The following is an 18,879-nucleotide window of genomic DNA, read 5'->3' as shown; positions in this document are numbered from 1 at the left end:
AGATTAGATTCAATACCCAAAACAGCTAAGCTACGTGGGGTACATTCTTCAGTTTTCTGACTTGTTGAAAAGCTAAGCCGTGGCGACTCTGCTTTCTATTTGCCAACGTCACCTTGATTTCCCAATGATGTTCTCCCTCCTTTGAAATTACCCGCTAAATCCTCTGAACTTCAACATAATGTCAGGTTCCCATTAACAGCTGTCATACCATTGTTTCTGTTCACATCATCGTGAATTTGTCCTAACCTCAAGAATCCTTATCTCACCAGGGCTCATCAAGATTCATTTCAGGCCTTTATCCGAATCCAATTGACGTAGAATTTTTAAACTGTGCAGATATTATTGTGGCAAAATCACAGGTTTTGTGGTGCTCAAGTCTTTGCCGAGAAACCATGAGAGCCACATGCGACCCACTTGTTCCTTGTCCCAATTTTGAGAAACGTGATTTTACTGAGACAACGAACAATGGGCCTACCATCGTTTAGTGGTTTTCTTGAACCAGCCATCAATGTGTTTTTTATCCTAATTCGGCCCTTGCTTTTTGTATCATGGAATGACTCTTGGGTCTTGGGTGGGGGTGAAAGTGAAACCCAAAACATTAATTACAAGTTGGACGAAATCACCAACACGGTTTACTGTTTTCCATGAATTAAGGTGACTGAGTTCATTCCCTTGGACGTCAGATGAAAGTAGTTTCGTGGAAATCCTTTTCTTCTTCCCCTCTTACTAAGCATGCACAGATGCCAAACCAACCTTCTCTCCCCTGCTTACCCACATCTTTCTTTTCGACAAGAAAAGAAGAAATTTATCACAATTCCGATTACCCTTCTTTTCATCGTTTCGTAAAGAAGCATAAGTTTTACCAAACCTAACCCCCAACTTCCCTCTCTCTCCTCAAACTAACTCAACTTTTAGTTCATACACCAAACTGAGTTCCACGTTGTTAATTTTAAGCAACTTCTTTTAATATCCTCATCTTTTCAAAATGTTGGTTACAAAAAAATAAATATTATAATAATAATTTGATATTCTTTAAATCTTCAAAATACAAAAAACTAAATAAATAAATAAATATTAATTCATTTTCTAAGGCTTCTTTCATTAATATTTTTTAGAATTTTAAATATGATGATTATGTAATTAACTCAAAATAAAGGGGCATAAACGATTTTTTAAATAATTAAAAAAAATCAAGCATTAGCTGTCCTAAAATACTGGTGTAACAAAACGGAAACCTAGAAAACAAGAAAAGAAAAACAAAACAAAGAAAGAGCTCTGGAAGCTCTCAGCTCTCTGATGGCATCAACAGCCGCAGCCCGAGCCGTCATCTTCTCCCGCATCACAGCCCTGTCAGCCAAGCCTCTCCCACCTTCTCTCTCTCGCTTCCTCCCTATCCGCCGCAACCGCCCCTCCTCCGCCGTAACTGTGAGCTGCTTAAACGGTGGCGGAGTCTACGATGACTACTTCGTATCAACACAGAAATCGAATTTAGATCGTGGATTCTTAGTAATAGCTAATATGTTAAAACACATCGAACCTCTCGACGCTTCGGTTATTTCCAAGGGGGTTTCTGATTCCGCCAAGGAATCGATGAAGCGGACTATCTCAGCTATGCTAGGGATTCTCCCCTCTGATCAGTTCTCCGTTTTGGTTTCCCTCTCGAAACCTCCTCTTCATCGCCTCCTCTTCTCTTCTATCATCACAGGGTAAAATCTCAATTAACCTCGAGAAGATAAAATTTTTCTATAATTTGTTGCTTTCTAAAAAGAATGATTTTTTTTTCTTCATTAGGTATACGTTGTGGAACGCGGAGTATAGGATTTCGTTGATGAGGAATCTGGAGAGAGCGGCGCCAGCGGAGGAGACGGATGAGGGTTTGAGGCGGCGGCAGAGAGAGGCTGTGGAGGAGAAGAGGGAGAAGAGAGAGAGTGGAAGTGCTGGATTTGAAGAGTTGGAGAAGATAAGGCCGAGGGTTTTCGGGGATTTGTCGCCGGAGGCTTTGAATTATATTGAGAAGCTGCAGGCTGAGTTATCTGATGTGGAAGCGGTAAGGATTTTAGATTTTATGTAAAAACATTTTATTTCATAAAAAATTATATGTCTGCTTTTATTAAAAAAATGGTTGTAGGGTGTAATTTTTTATAGTTAAAGATTGGAAAGATGCAAAATTTGAGGGTTTTTTTTATTCTTATTAACATGATTGTAAGTTGGCTATGCTTGCTTAATTTGCAGTTGCAAATTAGTTAAATGATGTTTGATTGTTGTGAACAATTCGGAGGTAATTATCTCTTTGCTAAATTATCTGTAGACTTTCTAGCTTCTAAAAGTTGTTGGTTATTGAAATTCCGGTTTCCTGCTTGAGTTTGTAGAGATTGGAAGCATTTTTCTGTTTTGTTGTCCACTCCGTGTATACCATTCTACTCATACACACACCTGCAACAAGTGGTGGTTTCTTAAATTCGCTGCATGGATGATTTCTAATATAAAAATTCAGAAAATTATGGCTGTTGCTGTACCCATTTAGCCTAACTTACAAATGCCAATGCATGGATAAGTTGCGCTTACTCATTTTGCATTCCTACTGATCTTGCTTTGTGTTGCAAATATCAAACATGCATTGACATTATAAATTTCCCCCTTTGAACAGCTGAACTTACAATTTTCAGCTGTCTTAAGTCTCTGTTTATATACTTAGATATACTTACTTGTGTACGTATTGTCTAGACTTTTCAAAGAGTAAGAGACAAAACAAAAGGAAAGACTGGAATGCCATTTGTTTTAATTCCGAATTTTCTTTGTTATGCTTTTACATTGCTTGGTATGAATGCTAGTAGATGGCCAAAGAAATGGATATGGAATATACTACTATTAGATTTCAATTTAAAATTTAATTGCATTGCTTATTCCTCGCTCGATCTCTGGGATTTAGAGGGCTTCAGCAACAAGCATTTTTGGGCAATCAATTTTATACTTCCCTTTTGTTTTCTTTGTATGTGGGTTGTCTGAAGTTTGACATACGCCAGCAGTTATTTAGCATTGATTTATTTATTTACATGAATCCATTGTTCCTAAAATTGGTGGATCATAGTACTCAAGGCTTTTCCATTAGTTTGGTAAATAAATATGCATGTCTGAATGAAAGAAGTTATTAATGCTTTCTTTTGCTATATGTTACGTTGATAACCTGTTTCCCGTATTCCCTCCATATAAGCTAGTTATCCTATGTTATTTCAGGAACTGAAGGCCCAAAAGAAGGAAAATGTGCGAATAGAATGTGACAGGGAAAACAGGAATGATTTGTTAGAGTATTTACGATCTTTGGATGCCAACATGGTAGTTACCAACAAATGTTTCTGTATTGGATTATCTTGCTCTGAAATTGAATTATCTTAGTTTGGTCCTACAACTGACTTGAAACATCTTCTCATTATATGTAATTTTTGTTGCCAGGTGACTGAATTATCCCAGCCATCATCTGTACAAGTGGAGGAAATAATCCACCAGCTTGTTCAGAATGTATTGCAAAGATTCTTTAAGGATGAGCTTACCTCTGACTTTATGAGAGATTCAGGGATAGTAAACACAGGAAATCACCAAGATGCTTCTGATGAAAACTGTGGCACTGTTGGCACTTCCCGTGATTACCTTGCAAAGCTGCTTTTCTGGTACATATTTTTTTTCCATATTATTAATTTAATTCTCTTGCTTTTTTCAAGTTAAATGTTTGCTAAAGGAGGGTGCATTAGGCTTTGCTTGCACTACCTGCTAATGCACAACCCACACCACATGCATGTGCATTTTAGTTGGAGAGATGGAGGGTGGATAAGAAAATTTATAGGGCTCATTGATTTGAAAGGGAATTCCTGGTTTTCATTCATAACCTAGCTGAAAACTCAGCAATTTTTGTTTCAAAGATAACCACTTCTCTGTTCTAATGTATGTATCAAGCATAGTTCTATTCTTTCTTATTTTTCTCCATCATCTATCCATTATATTTCCCCTAGGAATTGTAACACTAAGGTTGTCTTTTCTTCGAGCAGGTGTATGCTATTGGGTCATCATTTGAGAGGCTTGGAAAACAGATTGCAACTAAGTTGTGTTGTTGGATTATTGTAAAGTAAGGCGAATTGAGAAATGTATATTCTTCTTCTTTTTGGCCACTTTTCCTTTGTTATAGTTTTGGTTAATCCAATAATACACATTCTTTTCTCCATTAATGCTTATCCCATCAATTTTCTTCAACCTGTTTTCACGAACCAGTATTGATTCACTGTAAAAAAATAGTTGAAAGATCATTGATGGAGTTGTGGCTGAGTAGTTTGTTCCTAAAATAAGAACCTTAATTTAATTCATTTTGGAAGTGTTGGCCCCCCATATTTCTTATCTAAATCCCAGGCACGAAATATTGATTAAGCTAGCTTCACTTGTTTGGGCTTGGATTCCCAAGGTGCATGATGAAATTGCCCTTCAATTCTTTTGCTAAAGGGATTGCACTTGCAGAAATAATTAATGCTGCATCCAGCCTAGCAGGCAGGCACCCCACAACTGCTATGCACCAATCAAAAGTAACAAATAAGGTAATCCAAAAAAGATAGTAACAAAAATCTATGAATTACTCGAGTACCTTAAATGGTTTGCATACAAAAAATACCTCCTGATACAAAGAACTCAAACAATATTCCGCACCTTCTTTTGTGTCTATTTACACAAAAAAGAAATCTCTAAGTTTGTCAAAATAAAAAAGAATAGAAGAGAAATTATACAAATAAATCACAAGGAATCCGATGAAAATCTAGGCAATTCTTGTTTTGGTTGTTTATGTTGCTCATGTCCCTGCAATTTACTTATGAAGATCATAAGGTGCCCAAAGGAAGTCAACCGGGCAGGGTCTCCCTGCATCGAGCCTGACCCATGGCTTCCCTCTACCACTCCAATGCAGCAAACTTACAGGACCTGGATGCAAAGACCTGCAACTATTCACCAAATTATCTCCACCAAGCCCATGTTGGTTCCATCTATGATCGATGGCCTCAACATCTCCACCAAAAACCAACAGAAATGGTGGAAGAGAACCCAACTTATAAATCCTTTTCTCCTTCTGAATTCTCATCCATCTCTCAATCTTCCTTGTGTAGTCACCTTCTCTCCACCTTGCCAAATCCATCACCATCACTCCTGTATTGAAATAACAAGGCCTTTTCCCTTCAAAAACCCTGGATAACTCAGGGTCTGACCAGAATTCACCAGTGAAATACTTGGCAAAGTTTGCATGACAGTACTCTGGAGCTCCAATGGTTCTTGATCCAGTCAAAGTTATCCTCCAGAGCTTTTGGGTGTCATCTACAACAATGGTATCAGAATCTAGGTAGATCACACGTTCAACGCAGGCCTCAAATATATCAGCTAAGTAACTTCTTGCATAATTTAAAGGGCTGTCAAGAGCTTGGCGGATAGAAGATGAGATGAGATTCCTGACAAGATTTTCCTGGAAGACATAGACCTTGAAACTCAAAGATGGAAATGCAGACTTGACGATCTGAGTAAGGTCATTTGCATTAACAAAGCTCGAATCGGAGGCAATGAGGTGAAAGAATACATTTTCTGGACAAGAACTATGCTTGACAACTGAATGAATTGCTGCTGTGCTACCTCTCAGATACTCAGGATCAATAGTCATTGCAATATGAACAACGGAAGGGTCGCATAACAAACTTTCTTCAGCCAAAACAGGACATTCAGGTCCATTGTGATACTCTGGTGCCTCCGCAAACTTCATGAACAAATCTGATTCCCTTTCTGTTTCATCCCTTCCGCTGCTTGTAACCTTTTCTGTAAACAACCTGATTGCATTTACAGGGAAAAGAAGCAAAGAAGCCAAGAAAATAACCCCAAAAACTGATCTAGAAACAAACATCGTATCCAAGTATGAAAGCAAAATGGGAACTGGGTTTCTGTTCTGGTTTCTTATGAAGTAAGTATTGGAGAACTATTGCTCCAAATGGAACTGAAACGAAGAGAAATTAAAAAGAAAAGTGCATGTTATAGGAAGACAAGAAATATGAAAGAGTCAACCAAGATTTAGACATGTCCAAGTATGTCTGCTTTTCCAATGGGGGACGCGGCTAAGAATGTGAAGGAGAAGCTTCACTGCTTTGATTGATGTCATGGTCATACCTTGGGTTTTTCCAAATAATTTATTCGTTTGTTAGGACTTGGCTTCAAGGAACCTGCTTGGTTGCCTTTCGGTCGGTTCATCCGCCATTGAAAAACATGTGACCACGTGCTTTGAACAAATTTTAGGAATTTTGGTCTCTTAAATTATATTATGGGCGAGTTAAGTTCGTGAAAGACCGCGTACCATGAACCAAATCAATTTATTTTGCGTTTCGATGATAGGTTCTTTGAGTGATGGCTTCCAAACTAATTGAGCCTTTTGGTTTGGTTTTTTTTTTTTTAAGTATAATGTTTTAAAAAATCTTTAAATTATCTAAAAAGTTTTAAATAAGTTATTATTCTCTAATTATGTTTGATTAGTGACAGACTAACTATACTTGTTATTTCTATGTCATTTGGCACTAACATTGATATTAACATAAAAGGTGAAAATTATTATATAATCATCTATTATGTCATTCATCAACATATCGTATCATCATTTATTATGCTATATCAATATATCGAGTCATCATCATATGACATAAAAGAACAAAAAGCATTTTAATTAATAACAGTTAGCCAATCAAGATATTTAAATCAAATTAAAAATGTAAGAACTTAATTGAATGTAATAAAAAATTAAAAATTTATTTGATTTTTCTTACCTAATTGAAAATTTGTTTTAAATATTATATCTTTTTATATATAAGAACATCACTCTATCAATCAAGTATTTATCACACACACATATATATATATATATATCTATAACTAATTCTAGCTTCTAACGATTAGAATACAAAGGGAGCCCTTATATAGATGGGCTCTCCCTTATGCATATGATTACATTTTTGAAAATATTACAAAGATTGATTCAAATGTAGAAAATTTTTTCTTCTTTTTTTAATTTTGTTGAAGATGCTTTGCAGCTTTAAAGATGTTTTTATCTTTTACTCCTCACAGTTGCCTTTGTCTTATATATATATATATATCAAACTTTAGAACAAACCCAAAAAAATGTTATCATCTAAGTAAACAAGGGTTATACAGGTCTTTGTCATGTTTTTCTCTTGGAAAACACTTCAACTAACAACCAAAACATGTTAAATCATCACGAAAGTTAAGTGAGATTTGGTATTATGTAATGCAATGTGATTATGGGTAATGTGATTGCAAGCAATATAATTGTAAGAAAGATAATATTTCAGTGTTTGATAAATAAGCAAAATAATGTTTAAAATGTAGGAAAGATAACATTATAGTGTTTGGTTTACAAACACTTTGTTAAGAATATAATATCAATTTCTAAAATTATTCTTATTTATAAAAATATAAGTTTAATACACTTGTATTTTTTTATTGTTAATTTTTATATAATATCATCTCTTAAATATATTTTTAATATCATATATTTTATTTTCATGTTTTATTATAATCTTATATATCTTATTTTGATTTCTTAAAATAATTTCATATATATTTTATTTTAATTTTTTTTTCTTTTGAAAGAAAATATAAATTTTATTGATAGTCACCATCCATCATTCAAATGGCTATTGAGAATAACAAAAAAATATCTCTCGAAATCTATGTAAAAAAAAATAAATTGTAACATTGCAAAATGTCTTTAACAGAGTTGAAAGATAAAAATGTCTTTAACAACATTATAAAGTGCAATGTAATCTGATTACATTAATTTTGAATTATCATTGCATTACATCCATTAGTTATAATGTAATTTTATTATAATCTTATATTGAAATGATTTGTTATAAACTATATACTATAATATAATTTAATTAAACACATTATAAAAAAAAAGCTTCCACTTTTCATATATAATGCAATGAATTTTTTTGTTTTTGTTTTTCTTTTTGAATTTCCACGAGAGAAGCGTTAATTTATTATAATGTTGATAAAGTCGTTCAAAGTATGCACAGTCACGTGGACAGCTGTGAATGGCTGCAGGCTTTCAAGTGTTTTCCTTTTTATGTTGGGTGTTGTATTTTGAAATTTCCCATCACATAACAGCAAATTACTTTGACCAATACGAAGGAAAGAAAGGAAAAAACCATATGCCTTTTCCTTCCCTTTTATTTTGTTTTCTTTTTCTTTCCGAAAGAAATGTATTCTTCGTGTCGGGCAGGCACTGTTTATTGCCACGTGGAAACTCCTGGACACCGCTCTTTTTTCACTGTTATGGTAAGTTATAATATATATATATGGGTTAACAAAGCCCTTTGTTTTCTTTCTGGGCCAAATGACGTCGTTTTGGCCCCTCCATTTGAAAAATGAAAGAAGCACGTTTAGCGACGGTCAACATGGATGGCATACTTGCCTGATGCCCTGTCGACGATAGTAAATACCACATCATCCTCATCACTAATTCCATGCATCAACTTAATGCAATACCACATCAGTAATTTTAACAGAAAAATTTTAATAATGTTTAAGAATTATAGATTGATATTAATCAATTTTGAAAAGTTTAAAATTTTGATTCATACGAATTATAAAAGAAGATTAAATTTAATATTTTAATAAAATTAAGAGACTAAATACAGATTTTGATTGGAGAAAGCAAAGAAGATGGGAGAAAACTGAAGGAAAACAATAGAAATCAGAAGGATGAGAGACAGGCAGAGAGGGGAGGAAACATGGGGTGCAATAGGGCTGAATATAATTTAACTAAAATTGAATAAATCGAAAAAAATTAATTAATTTAAAAATAAATACAATTAAATCTATTAATTTTAATTTGGAAAATTTGATAAATCAAATTAATCGATTTATATATATATATATATATATATGACTTAAGTTTTTTTTTAAAATTTTTTTAATGCTTATTTAACTTTACTTTTACTATTTTTGTTTATGTATTTGAAGATCTTTCTAGAATTGCATTATAGCCGACAGTTGATTGGGAGAAAGGCGTTTTTATCATTTGAAAGGATGACCGATGAAATTGTCTTTGAGACTTGTTCCCTTGTTGAGTTTTTGTTTGTCCAAACTTTTAAATGCTCGTAGTTGTTGGATGTTGGAAACTTGGAACCATTTTAGTATTTCCGTTGTCTTTGTTGGAACATATTAGTGCATTATCATTTATGTCTGTTGAAACATTTCAACGTATTTTATTATATTTGTTGAAACATTTTAATGTTATTAGACTTGACCGTATTAAGGTCCATGACCCAAAAAACTTTCAAGTAATTCAATTATTAACTAATCTAATTCGGTTGTAATAGAATTTTGATCCATTCAGTTAATTTTTTCAAAACATTTTGCTAATTTGATGGGCATGTCTAAGGCTGTTTTTGGTAGGATCTGATTTTTTTTTTTAATTTCAATTTTTTAAAAAAAATGTTGAAAAGTTGGCCAAATCCAACTATTTGAGGTCATTTCCGATCATACCAATGTCGAATCTAATCTCGAACCTTGTCGAATTTAGCTTACTTTTTTTTATCTATTAAAAGATTTTTATTTAAAATAAATAATGTGATCTAATCAAAAATATTTGTTGTGATTGCAAACGTCACTAGATTCGATCTGATTGAGATGATTTCCAATCATAAGGTCGGATTTGATATTTTATTTATGAAAAAAACAATTTATCGAATCCAATTTAAAAAAACTATGAAATTATTTAAAAAAATTCAAATAAACTATTATGATTAATAGTTGACTAATTGTTATTAATCAAAATGTCATTTGTTATTCTATATCATATGGCATCAATATGACATATTGATATATCATAATAAATAATTATGTGGCATATTGATATGATATAATAATATGATTATATGCTATTTTCACTCCACATTAACACCATGTCGATAACTTGTACTTTAATTAATAACAATTATTCAATTCTTATTTGACCAAAAACAAAAATTAAAGACTTGATTAAAAGAAAAATAATAAAATTTAATTTAAAATTTTTTAAATAACTTAAGAATTTTTTCAAATATTATGTCATTTTCCTTTTGTAATGATAAGAAAGTAAATGTCTCTTCAAAGGGATGGGTGAGGATGGGTGAGTATAGATTCTTTATGTAAGTAAATTATTTTGTTGATCATGTTTCCCTTGGTGGTGCCATTGCTTTTACAATCTACACTGAATGCTGATGGAAGGTAATGTTGGAACTAATCCTTTCGTGTTCCAAGTTCCAAGTTCTGGTGGATCAAAGGAGGGCAGTATTAGTTAATTATAATCATATTCACAGCACTAGTCCACTTCATGATCACCATGTTCACAGTGTACTGATATTTAACAAAAATAGAAGTAAAGGAAGAGACCAATAACTTCATGGATAAACAACTGTTTTTATCCTAGGAAATTTGGCATTATGCTGCATTTCATAATATCCTTGTGTCTATCTTTCTTCATATACAAATTTCTCATTCAAAATAACTTCAATCGGCATGTGAAAAATCTCTGTTCGTCTGAATTGACCCGATGATCTGGAAGGGTCTAAGAAAGCAGAGCAGACAAGACCAAGGCAAATTCAACTTTGAATGCGCCGTTGCCAACAAGGCCAGGTGGAATACTTGAAATACCGGCTGCTTTAACAATGATCATAGCCACTTTAAATTTGACAAGTAGAACCTGGGAGAAGGCTGCTTCATTCATTCCATTCTGGTTGCCTCCTAATGCTTGTTACTCTTTGCCACATTTGCGGTTGTTCTTCTTGTTTATCTCCAACGCTTAACGTAGGAAGGAAACAAAGAAAGATACATCACATCAGCTCAGCTACAAACAAACCTCATAACATTATTTCGCATCAAATTCAGCCAATGCAAGTTAAGAGGGAAAAGGAGAAAAAGATGAACTTGTCATTCCCCTTGAGATCTTGGGTTTGAGGGCTACCAGCAGCGTTGGTGGAAGTTGTTGAAACCCTGAAAAAATTCTTATATTTTACGAGGACCAATAGAACAGCAGGTTGAATACCAAGCAACAAATTCCATCCGGTCTGGATAAAGTGCCAAAGTCCATTTTTTGCATTACGCTACGACTTTCCTGCCAAAAATCCAATATACATATCCAATGCATTAATTATATGCAATAAACACAAGGAAATAAAAAACATCACATACCGTACAAACCAGAAACAGAGCAATGGTGACCATTGAGAGCAATGGATTGTATGAAATTATCATAGAATTTAGATCACTAACCAGAGTACTCAGATTCAGAGATGCAAAACATTATGCAAGTAAAAATGCAACTCAGAATGACTTAGTTCAGTTTTATGTCACTTGAAAGAACTGTTTCTACACTCATACAGTCTTTGCCAATAAAAGTTTATTTCTATTATGTGACACACATTATTGATAGATGGAGAAAGAAATGACCCATATGCATTTTATTAGTATGAAGAAAAAAAAAAAAAGAAACTCTCCTCCTAAGCTCTAGGACTCATTCTACAAGAATAGAATAGACTAGTTTAAAAGTGCAGCTCATCTACTGAAACATATATTCCCATTAATGGTATCATAATGTTTCCTACATCCAGGGCATTGCCCATCTGCTTCAAGAATCCTTTTGTGACAGAAGAGGCAAAGCCGAAATCCACATGAACAAGGGAGAAAGCTAGAGTCTGTGACATCCAAATTCTCACAGCAAATAGGGCATGAAGAAGGGTGGGAAATAGAACTTCGCTGTGCCCAGGTGATAGCCCCATGGCCATCATGCCAATCTGAATTAGAAGAATATTATGCTGTTTCAATAGGCTTGGCAGAATCCGAGGACGAAAAGCATCTTCAGGTCTCCATGCTCGACAGTTCATTTGTGAGCCACAAACTGTTCCCTCACTGTCTGAATTCAACTGATTTATTCTTTGGTTCTTGTAATGTTGGTCAGCACAAGCTGATTCAATCCTTGTTTCATATTTGGAAGGAGTGACTGTGGCTGGATTATGTTGATTGTCATCTACGCTCAAGGCATCTGCAACATCCTCCCAATTGTCTAGGCACCCATCCTCTTCTTCCTCACTGACACTTCCAGAACAAAAACCACTGCTTGTACTACTGCCAGTGCTACTGCCACTGCAGCTACTCCTGCTAAGAGCTTCCCTTGAATCATTATGACCCAGATCACTTGGAATGGGGCTGTTCATCAAGGACTCCAAGTCACTGTCATGGATGCTCATGTCTTCATTGTTCTCTTCCCTCGACTTTGTCCCCAAATTGTGCAACGATTTGTTTCGCTTATCAGCTCTTTTTGTGGAGAATGGAGAAGACCCATCTCCCCCATTCAAATCCACTTTGCTCTCCTCATTCTTTACTGCATTACAACCTGACTCCATATGAGTAAATGAAATTTCTAAAAATGCAGTAACTCTGTAAATTTTTCCAAGCTGATCCCAAAAGCCATCTTGTAGAACCTTTCTCTTCCAATAAATAAATCAGATAAAAATCACTTCTTTCAAACAAATCTTAGTTCCCACCTAGCAAACTAAATTTGGGTGAAAATGGGGGTAAAAGGTAGAGCTTGCTATTGTTCTGTACGCTTGTCCAACAATTCTCCCCACTTTGCATTTCAATGCTAGCATTGAGATGATTACATATATATAGAGCTCTAGGATTAAAAAGAAAACATACTTATGTACTTGAATGCAGAATGTGCAATCATCAATATAAAACCAAATTCTAAAACATGATAACCAAAAAAACAAAAAACAAACATAGTTTGGTTTTTTGAGAAAAAATAACCAAAAATAATTCAAATAATTGCATTATGGGTTTTGTTTAATAAAAAGGAAAGACAATTCATACAACTAAATATTCCAATATATTTTCTTTCTCCTGCATTTCCTCTGTAAACAAAACAATAAAAAATCCTTATAACATTTCATTTCAACCAAAAGAAATATAACACAACTTCTTTTCTCTCAAAAAAGAAACCCTCATTTAAATAATGCTCCATTTCATTTCCTAATTCAATCAAAGATAATACCTTTACCTTCTAAAACTCACATTTTCAAAGAATAGAATATCATTGAAATTTTTTTTTAAAAAAATACCTTGAGATAGCCATTGTTCACGCCTAACATCGAGCTTACACTGCTTCATTCTCACCAATCTGTTGGTCTATATCACCATAAAAACCACAAAAAAAAAAAAAAAAGACAAGTGTAAAACCACTACGTCTTCTGAGGAAACAAATAGAAAATGAAGTAAGCAGAAACTGTACTGACCCTTTTCCTTCTTGGAGAGGCAAGGCAGAGAAACGTTGGAGACGAAATCCCAAACCATGGTGAGAATCAATAAACAAAATACAATCCGGTGTTTGGAGCAGAAGAGGCTCCGTTTGGCAACGAAATTAATACCGGAACAGAATTAAGCGATACTAGGGATGTAAATGGCCAGTTAATAACCGGTATCCGCGGGAATCCGATTCGATAAAATAGGTTTTCAGTATTTCACAATCGGTTATAGGACGGGTTCGGATATTATTTTTAATACCGAACTCAAATTTGGGTAGGATTTGAGTATCACCTTACTACACTCGATTATATTTATTTCGAGTTTTAAGTATCCGGTATTTGTATAGAATTTGATTATAATGATATTACTTATAAACTTTTTATATTAATTGAATTTATAAATTAACAAATGTAAAATTAATTTATATTATTTATGATGTAAACTTAAATATATAAAATTTTTATATTAATTGAATTTGTAAATTAACAAATAAAAAATTAATTTATATTACTTGAACAATAATGGAAACTTAAATATATAAAATTTTTATATTTGTTGAACTTATCAACTAACAAATGAAAAATTAATTTATATTATTTGAACTTCGATGTAAACTTAATAACATATTATTGTTTTGTTTAATAAACATTTTAACCTTTCACAAGCAACATATAATATTTTTTCTTAATTTACGTTTAATTTTTCTTAAAGTAACTTTAATTATCTTTACAACTAATTTAATTTGATTTGGTATCTTATATCTATTTTCTTCCCACTTATTACTTATTTACCATATACAAATAAAGACTAGATAATTATAAAAGATATAAAAATTTTACATTATATCTCATTTCTTAATTTTTCATTTAAGATAATATAAGATAACACTAGAAATAGATATAAGATAACATAATGTAATAAAGACTAGATAATACCCCATTTCAAGTTCAAAAAAAAAAACCCTATTTCATTGTATTGTTGTTGATTTTAATTGTGGAATAGTTTTTAATTGTTAGTTAATTATATATGAATTAATATAGAATATTTTTTATTTGGATTTCGAGTTCGAGTTATTTAATGGGTATCCGAATACTAAAAATTTACTTTGAATAATCGGGTAATTAATGGATTCGGATATTAACGGTTAGTGCTATTCTAATGAGGTTCGGTTTTGGGTAGTATTTTTTAATTTTATTTCGATTTTTATAGAATTCGGGTACTTTAATATTTAAATGGTTTTGGGATCAGTATCTAAAAAATAATATATACCATATCCGTTTATATCTCTAAGCATTACCAGAATAGAATAAGAGCAAACTATGATAAAAGATAAGGAAAGTGTAGATAACATACAAAGGCTGTCTTGTCTATCTTTTTGGGGCTTTTTCTTCTGTTTCTGTGTTCCTTGTCTTTCTGGTTCTTCGTCCGCCTAAAGAAATTTTTAAACGGCTCTTTGTTTTTCTTTCCTTTAATACATATGTCCACTTACTATAATGCCCTTGAGATCTGATTTATTTACGAAATTATTTTATAAATTTTTAACTAATTTTATTAAAAAAATTCCTTATGGTTTACCCAACTTGGATGCTAGCGAAACTATATTTTAGAGAAAAAGAATACATATTTGAAAATTTGAAAAAAATTAAAAAAAGGTACAAGAACAAGATGATCTTCCATAAAAAAAAGTCACTTTTTTTATTTGGAAATTTCAATTTTAGTGCAATTTTTTATTTTAAATTTTTAAATTTCCTTTATTTGTAGTTAATATAATTCATTTTCAAACATTATTATTCAAACTTTGATTACTCTGTATTCATCTATGTCTAATAAAGAAATTTTCATAAAGTTGAAGGGGTAATATAGGAAAAGGGGAAAACTAATTATTCATTTTATATGGGCCATGCTTCTGACTTTCCTACTGGTCATGTTCAAAAGGCGTTAGAGAGAGAGATAGTAATAAGCAGGCCCTCAAAAATTGCCACATGGAGGGTCCATATTCCACATATCTCTCCACGACTCTAGCAAGCTTGGGCCTGATTTTATATATGGGCTAAGAATGCCACGTAGATGGGCCACATTTCACATATAGCCTAGATTTTATGTACTTGATAGATATATTTTTTGATTTAAAATATAAGCCGATGAAAAATGGTACTACAATCTACCTAATTTTTCATTGATATGGAGATCTCATGAAAAATAATAGAATCAAAATAAGTCTAAACTAAAGTGATCTCTCACCTCTACGAAGAAAAAGTCAATACAATGAAGGAATTAAGTGATGTAAAATATTATGAATCCCACATTAATAAGATTTGATACGTAATGAATTTTGATTTATAAATAAAAACTTTTTTTACTTAATAGATATGACTTTTGAATTAAAAAAAACGCCTAACAAATGCAACAATAACATTCTTTCTACAAATAATAATTAGTAATAAATACTTGTAAACAATAACATTCTTTTTTAGTTGAGAGAGAATATAAACCTAACTCCTTTAATTCTACCAATTATGGCTTTTTTTGTTTGAGAATCTTGAAGAATATTTGTGTTATAGTTTTAGAAAACTCAAATGTTTCAACGAGGAGCAACAACGACAATGGCAATGTAGAACAATCCGGTAAAATCTGTTAGGGTTGGGTTCATCCTCCACCGCCATCATCCTCTTCACCACAAAGTCCAAGAAAATGCATCTGTAGCCTCCAATCTCAAAGCATGTGATGAATTGCTTCTCAAAACAATGTGAATTTTTTTTAAAAAAAAACCTTATTCCTTCATGATTCATGTATAATCACAATAGTTCTTAAGTGCATTTATTAGCCAATGTTGTGGAAAAGCTTCAAGCCTGTTTCTTGGAACGGAGATCAATTGTCAAAGCGTTGATCAATGATGCAAAGTATATCTTTGATTTGAAGAGAATGGTATAGATCATTTATGTGATAGCAAATTAATAGTCGATTTCTTGGATTGATGAAAATGGCAAAAGGTTTCTTCTTAAACTTTTTTTGAGTGAAGAAGAAATTACGGAATCTATAATCATAAGATTGATAGAACTTCATCGAAGAGAAAGTGAGAGGAGCTTGAAATGAGTTGTTATAACAAAACCGTGGGACTAGATGTGATTAGAGAAATAAAAGAGCATATTTGCTTGCTAAGGATCATTTCTTGAATGGAATGGAGAAAGTTGACGATAGGGTTATAGTTACATCAATCTATTAATGTAGGCGGGAAGGGCATTCGGATAAAGCTCGTCTCAAGGTTTTCCAAAAGCATATTGGGATCACTAAGGGTGTGAGAGGCACTTCAAATGTGGTTTATGCATGGTATGGGGCTCTCACTAAAGTTGTGGAGAATGTTGTGGCTCATGGGTTTAGGTTGCCTAGCAAAGTTCCAGCGACTAACGATTGCAGGGTTGGCGTGTATTTGCCACCCTTTGGGTTGCCACAATTGAGTGCAGAGATGGCAGGTGTTACTGATGATAATGGTGTAAAACATGTTATTTTGTGCATGGTTTTATTGGAAAATGTCAAAAAACTGGAAGCAAGATCTAAACAGCATAACACATCTAGTGTGGATTTTGACATTAGTTTTGATGATCCTAAGAATCCCAAGTGGTATTTGTTATGGTCAATTAATGCGAATATGCATATTCTGTCCGAATGTGTTATAGGTTTCAAATTGTGTTTCCTTGAGAAGTTGATTTCAAAGATTAAGAACTCCTTTTTTCCTACCAAAGTGCGAGAAATAATGAATTCATACAACTCATTCAAGGCTGGAATGTTGGCCAATGATGCTTTTCTAACACACTAACAATTGGTTGTTGGGTATGAGCTTCTAAAATTTGCTATTTTTGGATTATTTGCAAGTTTAGAATCATAATTGTTAAATCGAGATACTTATCGTGTATTGAAATTTTATTTTTTAGTATCGAGTATCATATCGTAAGATATGGTAAAGAAATTTAAAATTATTAATAAATAACATTTATACATGTAAAATAAAGAAAAAAATTAAAAATGTTCTATTTTTTAATAGAATTGAATAGAATAGAGCATAAATTGAAAATATGATTATTTTTTAATTGAAATTCTCAATATATTCCTTAATAGTATATATTTTTAAATAAAATTTACATTTTTTATGTTAATTTATTTATTAAAAATTAAAAATCCTTAGCATTGTAACACCCCAACTTATGTATATATACAGGAATTAAGTATGAAAACTATGTTTGCATAATGCATTAGGCAAACAGATGTACATGTGGTTTATGAGTGATTTCATCCATGCATATATGTTAAGAACTGTTATAGCAAATTGTGATTCAAGTATGTTGAATTTATTGAGGACATGGTATGATGCCACATGTGCATATGAGTTGGTGGATGAGAAACCATGTGACATAAACTTGAAAGGCACAAGTATGTTAAATGCCATGATGGTTGAGACAAGATAGTCATATGTACACATATAAGACATGAATGTATGAATATATGCATGATGTGAGTGTGCAAGCATTATAGAGAAATAGCCTATGGTGGAACTTGGCTTAATTGATAAATTGAATGTATAAAGATTGATAATTATGCCTTGACATGTATATTGATGAGTTTAAAGGTATGTTTTGATTATCAAATGGTGATGTTCTTGGCATTTGAGCTATAATTTTGAGTTCTAAGGATAACAGTTGAAATCCTTGAGTCTGTAATGCTAAGTTTCCAATGATAATAGTTGAAATCCTTGATTCTATAATGCTAAGTTTCCAAGGAAAATAAGCAACATCCTTGAGCTGTGATATATATCTTGAACCCTTACTTTGGGAGAAAAACTAAATTGAAAAGAAAGAAAATGTTGGAGGACTAAATTGAAAAGAAAAAAAATATTGGAGGACCAAATTAAAAAGAAAGAAAATATTGGGGGACTAACTTGAAAAGAAAAAAATGGCAGGGACTAATGGGTAATTAGCCCAACATGGGTGGAAAAACTAAAGCTACCCACACCTTGTTATTCATGCCCAAAAAATGGGGAAATGCACCCCATGATTCCCATTTCTCATTCTAAAAGAAAGCACCAAAAAAAAAAGAGAGAAAATAAGGGCAATAGCAAACCTTTCACAAGCACACCTTCTCAAACCAAATTTCAAGTGAGTTTCAGTAAAAAAAGACTTGATTAAAGTGAATAACTCCACATTTTAATCCTTTCTACTAATTGGTTCCAAGGAAAGGTCAGGCTTTGCTGCCTTGGGAGAGTTTTAAAGCTCTTATAGATTTTCAATTCAAGGATTAAGTGGAATTCAGCTGAGTAAAGCCTTTCTAGAGATTGTTGAACTAAAAATGAACACAGTAAGGTGAGTTACCTTGATCTTGTCCAACTTTGAAGTAAGTTGAATGGGCTAGAAATGTTATGAACTATACATGAATTCTAGATATTTACAAGTGCTAGTGGGCTCACCAAAGACATAAATGAGCTTGAAAAAGGAATAAATAACCTACGCTAAGGTAAGTTAC

At 32.7% G+C, this 18,879-nt stretch overlaps 3 protein-coding genes, 1 long non-coding RNA gene and 1 pseudogene across 6 annotated transcripts; 2 read left to right on the top strand and 3 right to left on the bottom strand.

Annotated features, from left to right (window-relative positions):
* Positions 1-1,223: 1,223 nt before the first annotated feature.
* On the top strand, positions 1,224-4,217 carry LOC18601334 (seed maturation-like protein). Its single transcript, XM_007032250.3, has 5 exons — positions 1,224-1,706; positions 1,792-2,047; positions 3,235-3,333; positions 3,451-3,665; positions 4,041-4,217. The coding sequence occupies exons 1-5, from the start codon at positions 1,297-1,299 to the stop codon at positions 4,114-4,116; spliced, it is 1,056 nt and encodes a 351-aa protein (XP_007032312.2). The 5' UTR covers positions 1,224-1,296; the 3' UTR covers positions 4,117-4,217.
* A 488-nt stretch (positions 4,218-4,705) lies between these two features.
* Positions 4,706-6,050, bottom strand: GATL10 (galacturonosyltransferase-like 10). Its single transcript, XM_007032249.3, has one exon. It carries the CDS (start codon positions 5,912-5,914, stop codon positions 4,841-4,843), a length of 1,074 nt encoding a protein of 357 aa, XP_007032311.2. The 5' UTR covers positions 5,915-6,050; the 3' UTR covers positions 4,706-4,840.
* A 4,395-nt stretch (positions 6,051-10,445) lies between these two features.
* LOC148763118 (uncharacterized) lies at positions 10,446-11,179 on the bottom strand. 2 transcript variants are annotated; one of them, XR_016025718.1, is made up of 2 exons: positions 10,993-11,179; positions 10,446-10,866 (listed from the first exon to the last, which is right to left on the bottom strand). It is a non-coding gene; the product is annotated as an uncharacterized LOC148763118 (long non-coding RNA). The 2 variants fall into 2 exon arrangements; XR_016025717.1 differs by having other exon boundaries at positions 11,030-11,179.
* Positions 11,180-11,185: 6 nt separating this feature from the next.
* On the bottom strand, positions 11,186-13,696 carry LOC18601331 (uncharacterized). 2 transcript variants are annotated; one of them, XM_088805180.1, is made up of 3 exons: positions 13,359-13,696; positions 13,185-13,251; positions 11,186-12,445 (listed from the first exon to the last, which is right to left on the bottom strand). In XM_088805180.1, exons 2-3 carry the CDS (start codon positions 13,231-13,233, stop codon positions 11,607-11,609), a joined length of 888 nt encoding a protein of 295 aa, XP_088661306.1. In that variant the 5' UTR covers positions 13,234-13,251; positions 13,359-13,696; the 3' UTR covers positions 11,186-11,606. The 2 variants fall into 2 exon arrangements, with proteins under 2 accessions (XP_088661306.1, XP_088661307.1); XM_088805181.1 differs by having other exon boundaries at positions 13,185-13,243.
* Positions 13,697-15,509: 1,813 nt separating this feature from the next.
* On the top strand, positions 15,510-17,251 carry LOC18601330 (inactive poly [ADP-ribose] polymerase RCD1-like; annotated as a pseudogene).
* Positions 17,252-18,879: the final 1,628 nt, after the last annotated feature.

Source organism: Theobroma cacao, chromosome 4, assembly GCF_053813885.1.
Source record: "Theobroma cacao isolate CCN51 chromosome 4, ASM5381388v1, whole genome shotgun sequence".
NCBI lineage: Eukaryota > Viridiplantae > Streptophyta > Magnoliopsida > Malvales > Malvaceae > Theobroma > Theobroma cacao.
Note: the sequence above shows the minus strand (reverse complement) of the source record. Positions and strands in the feature narration are given on the sequence as shown.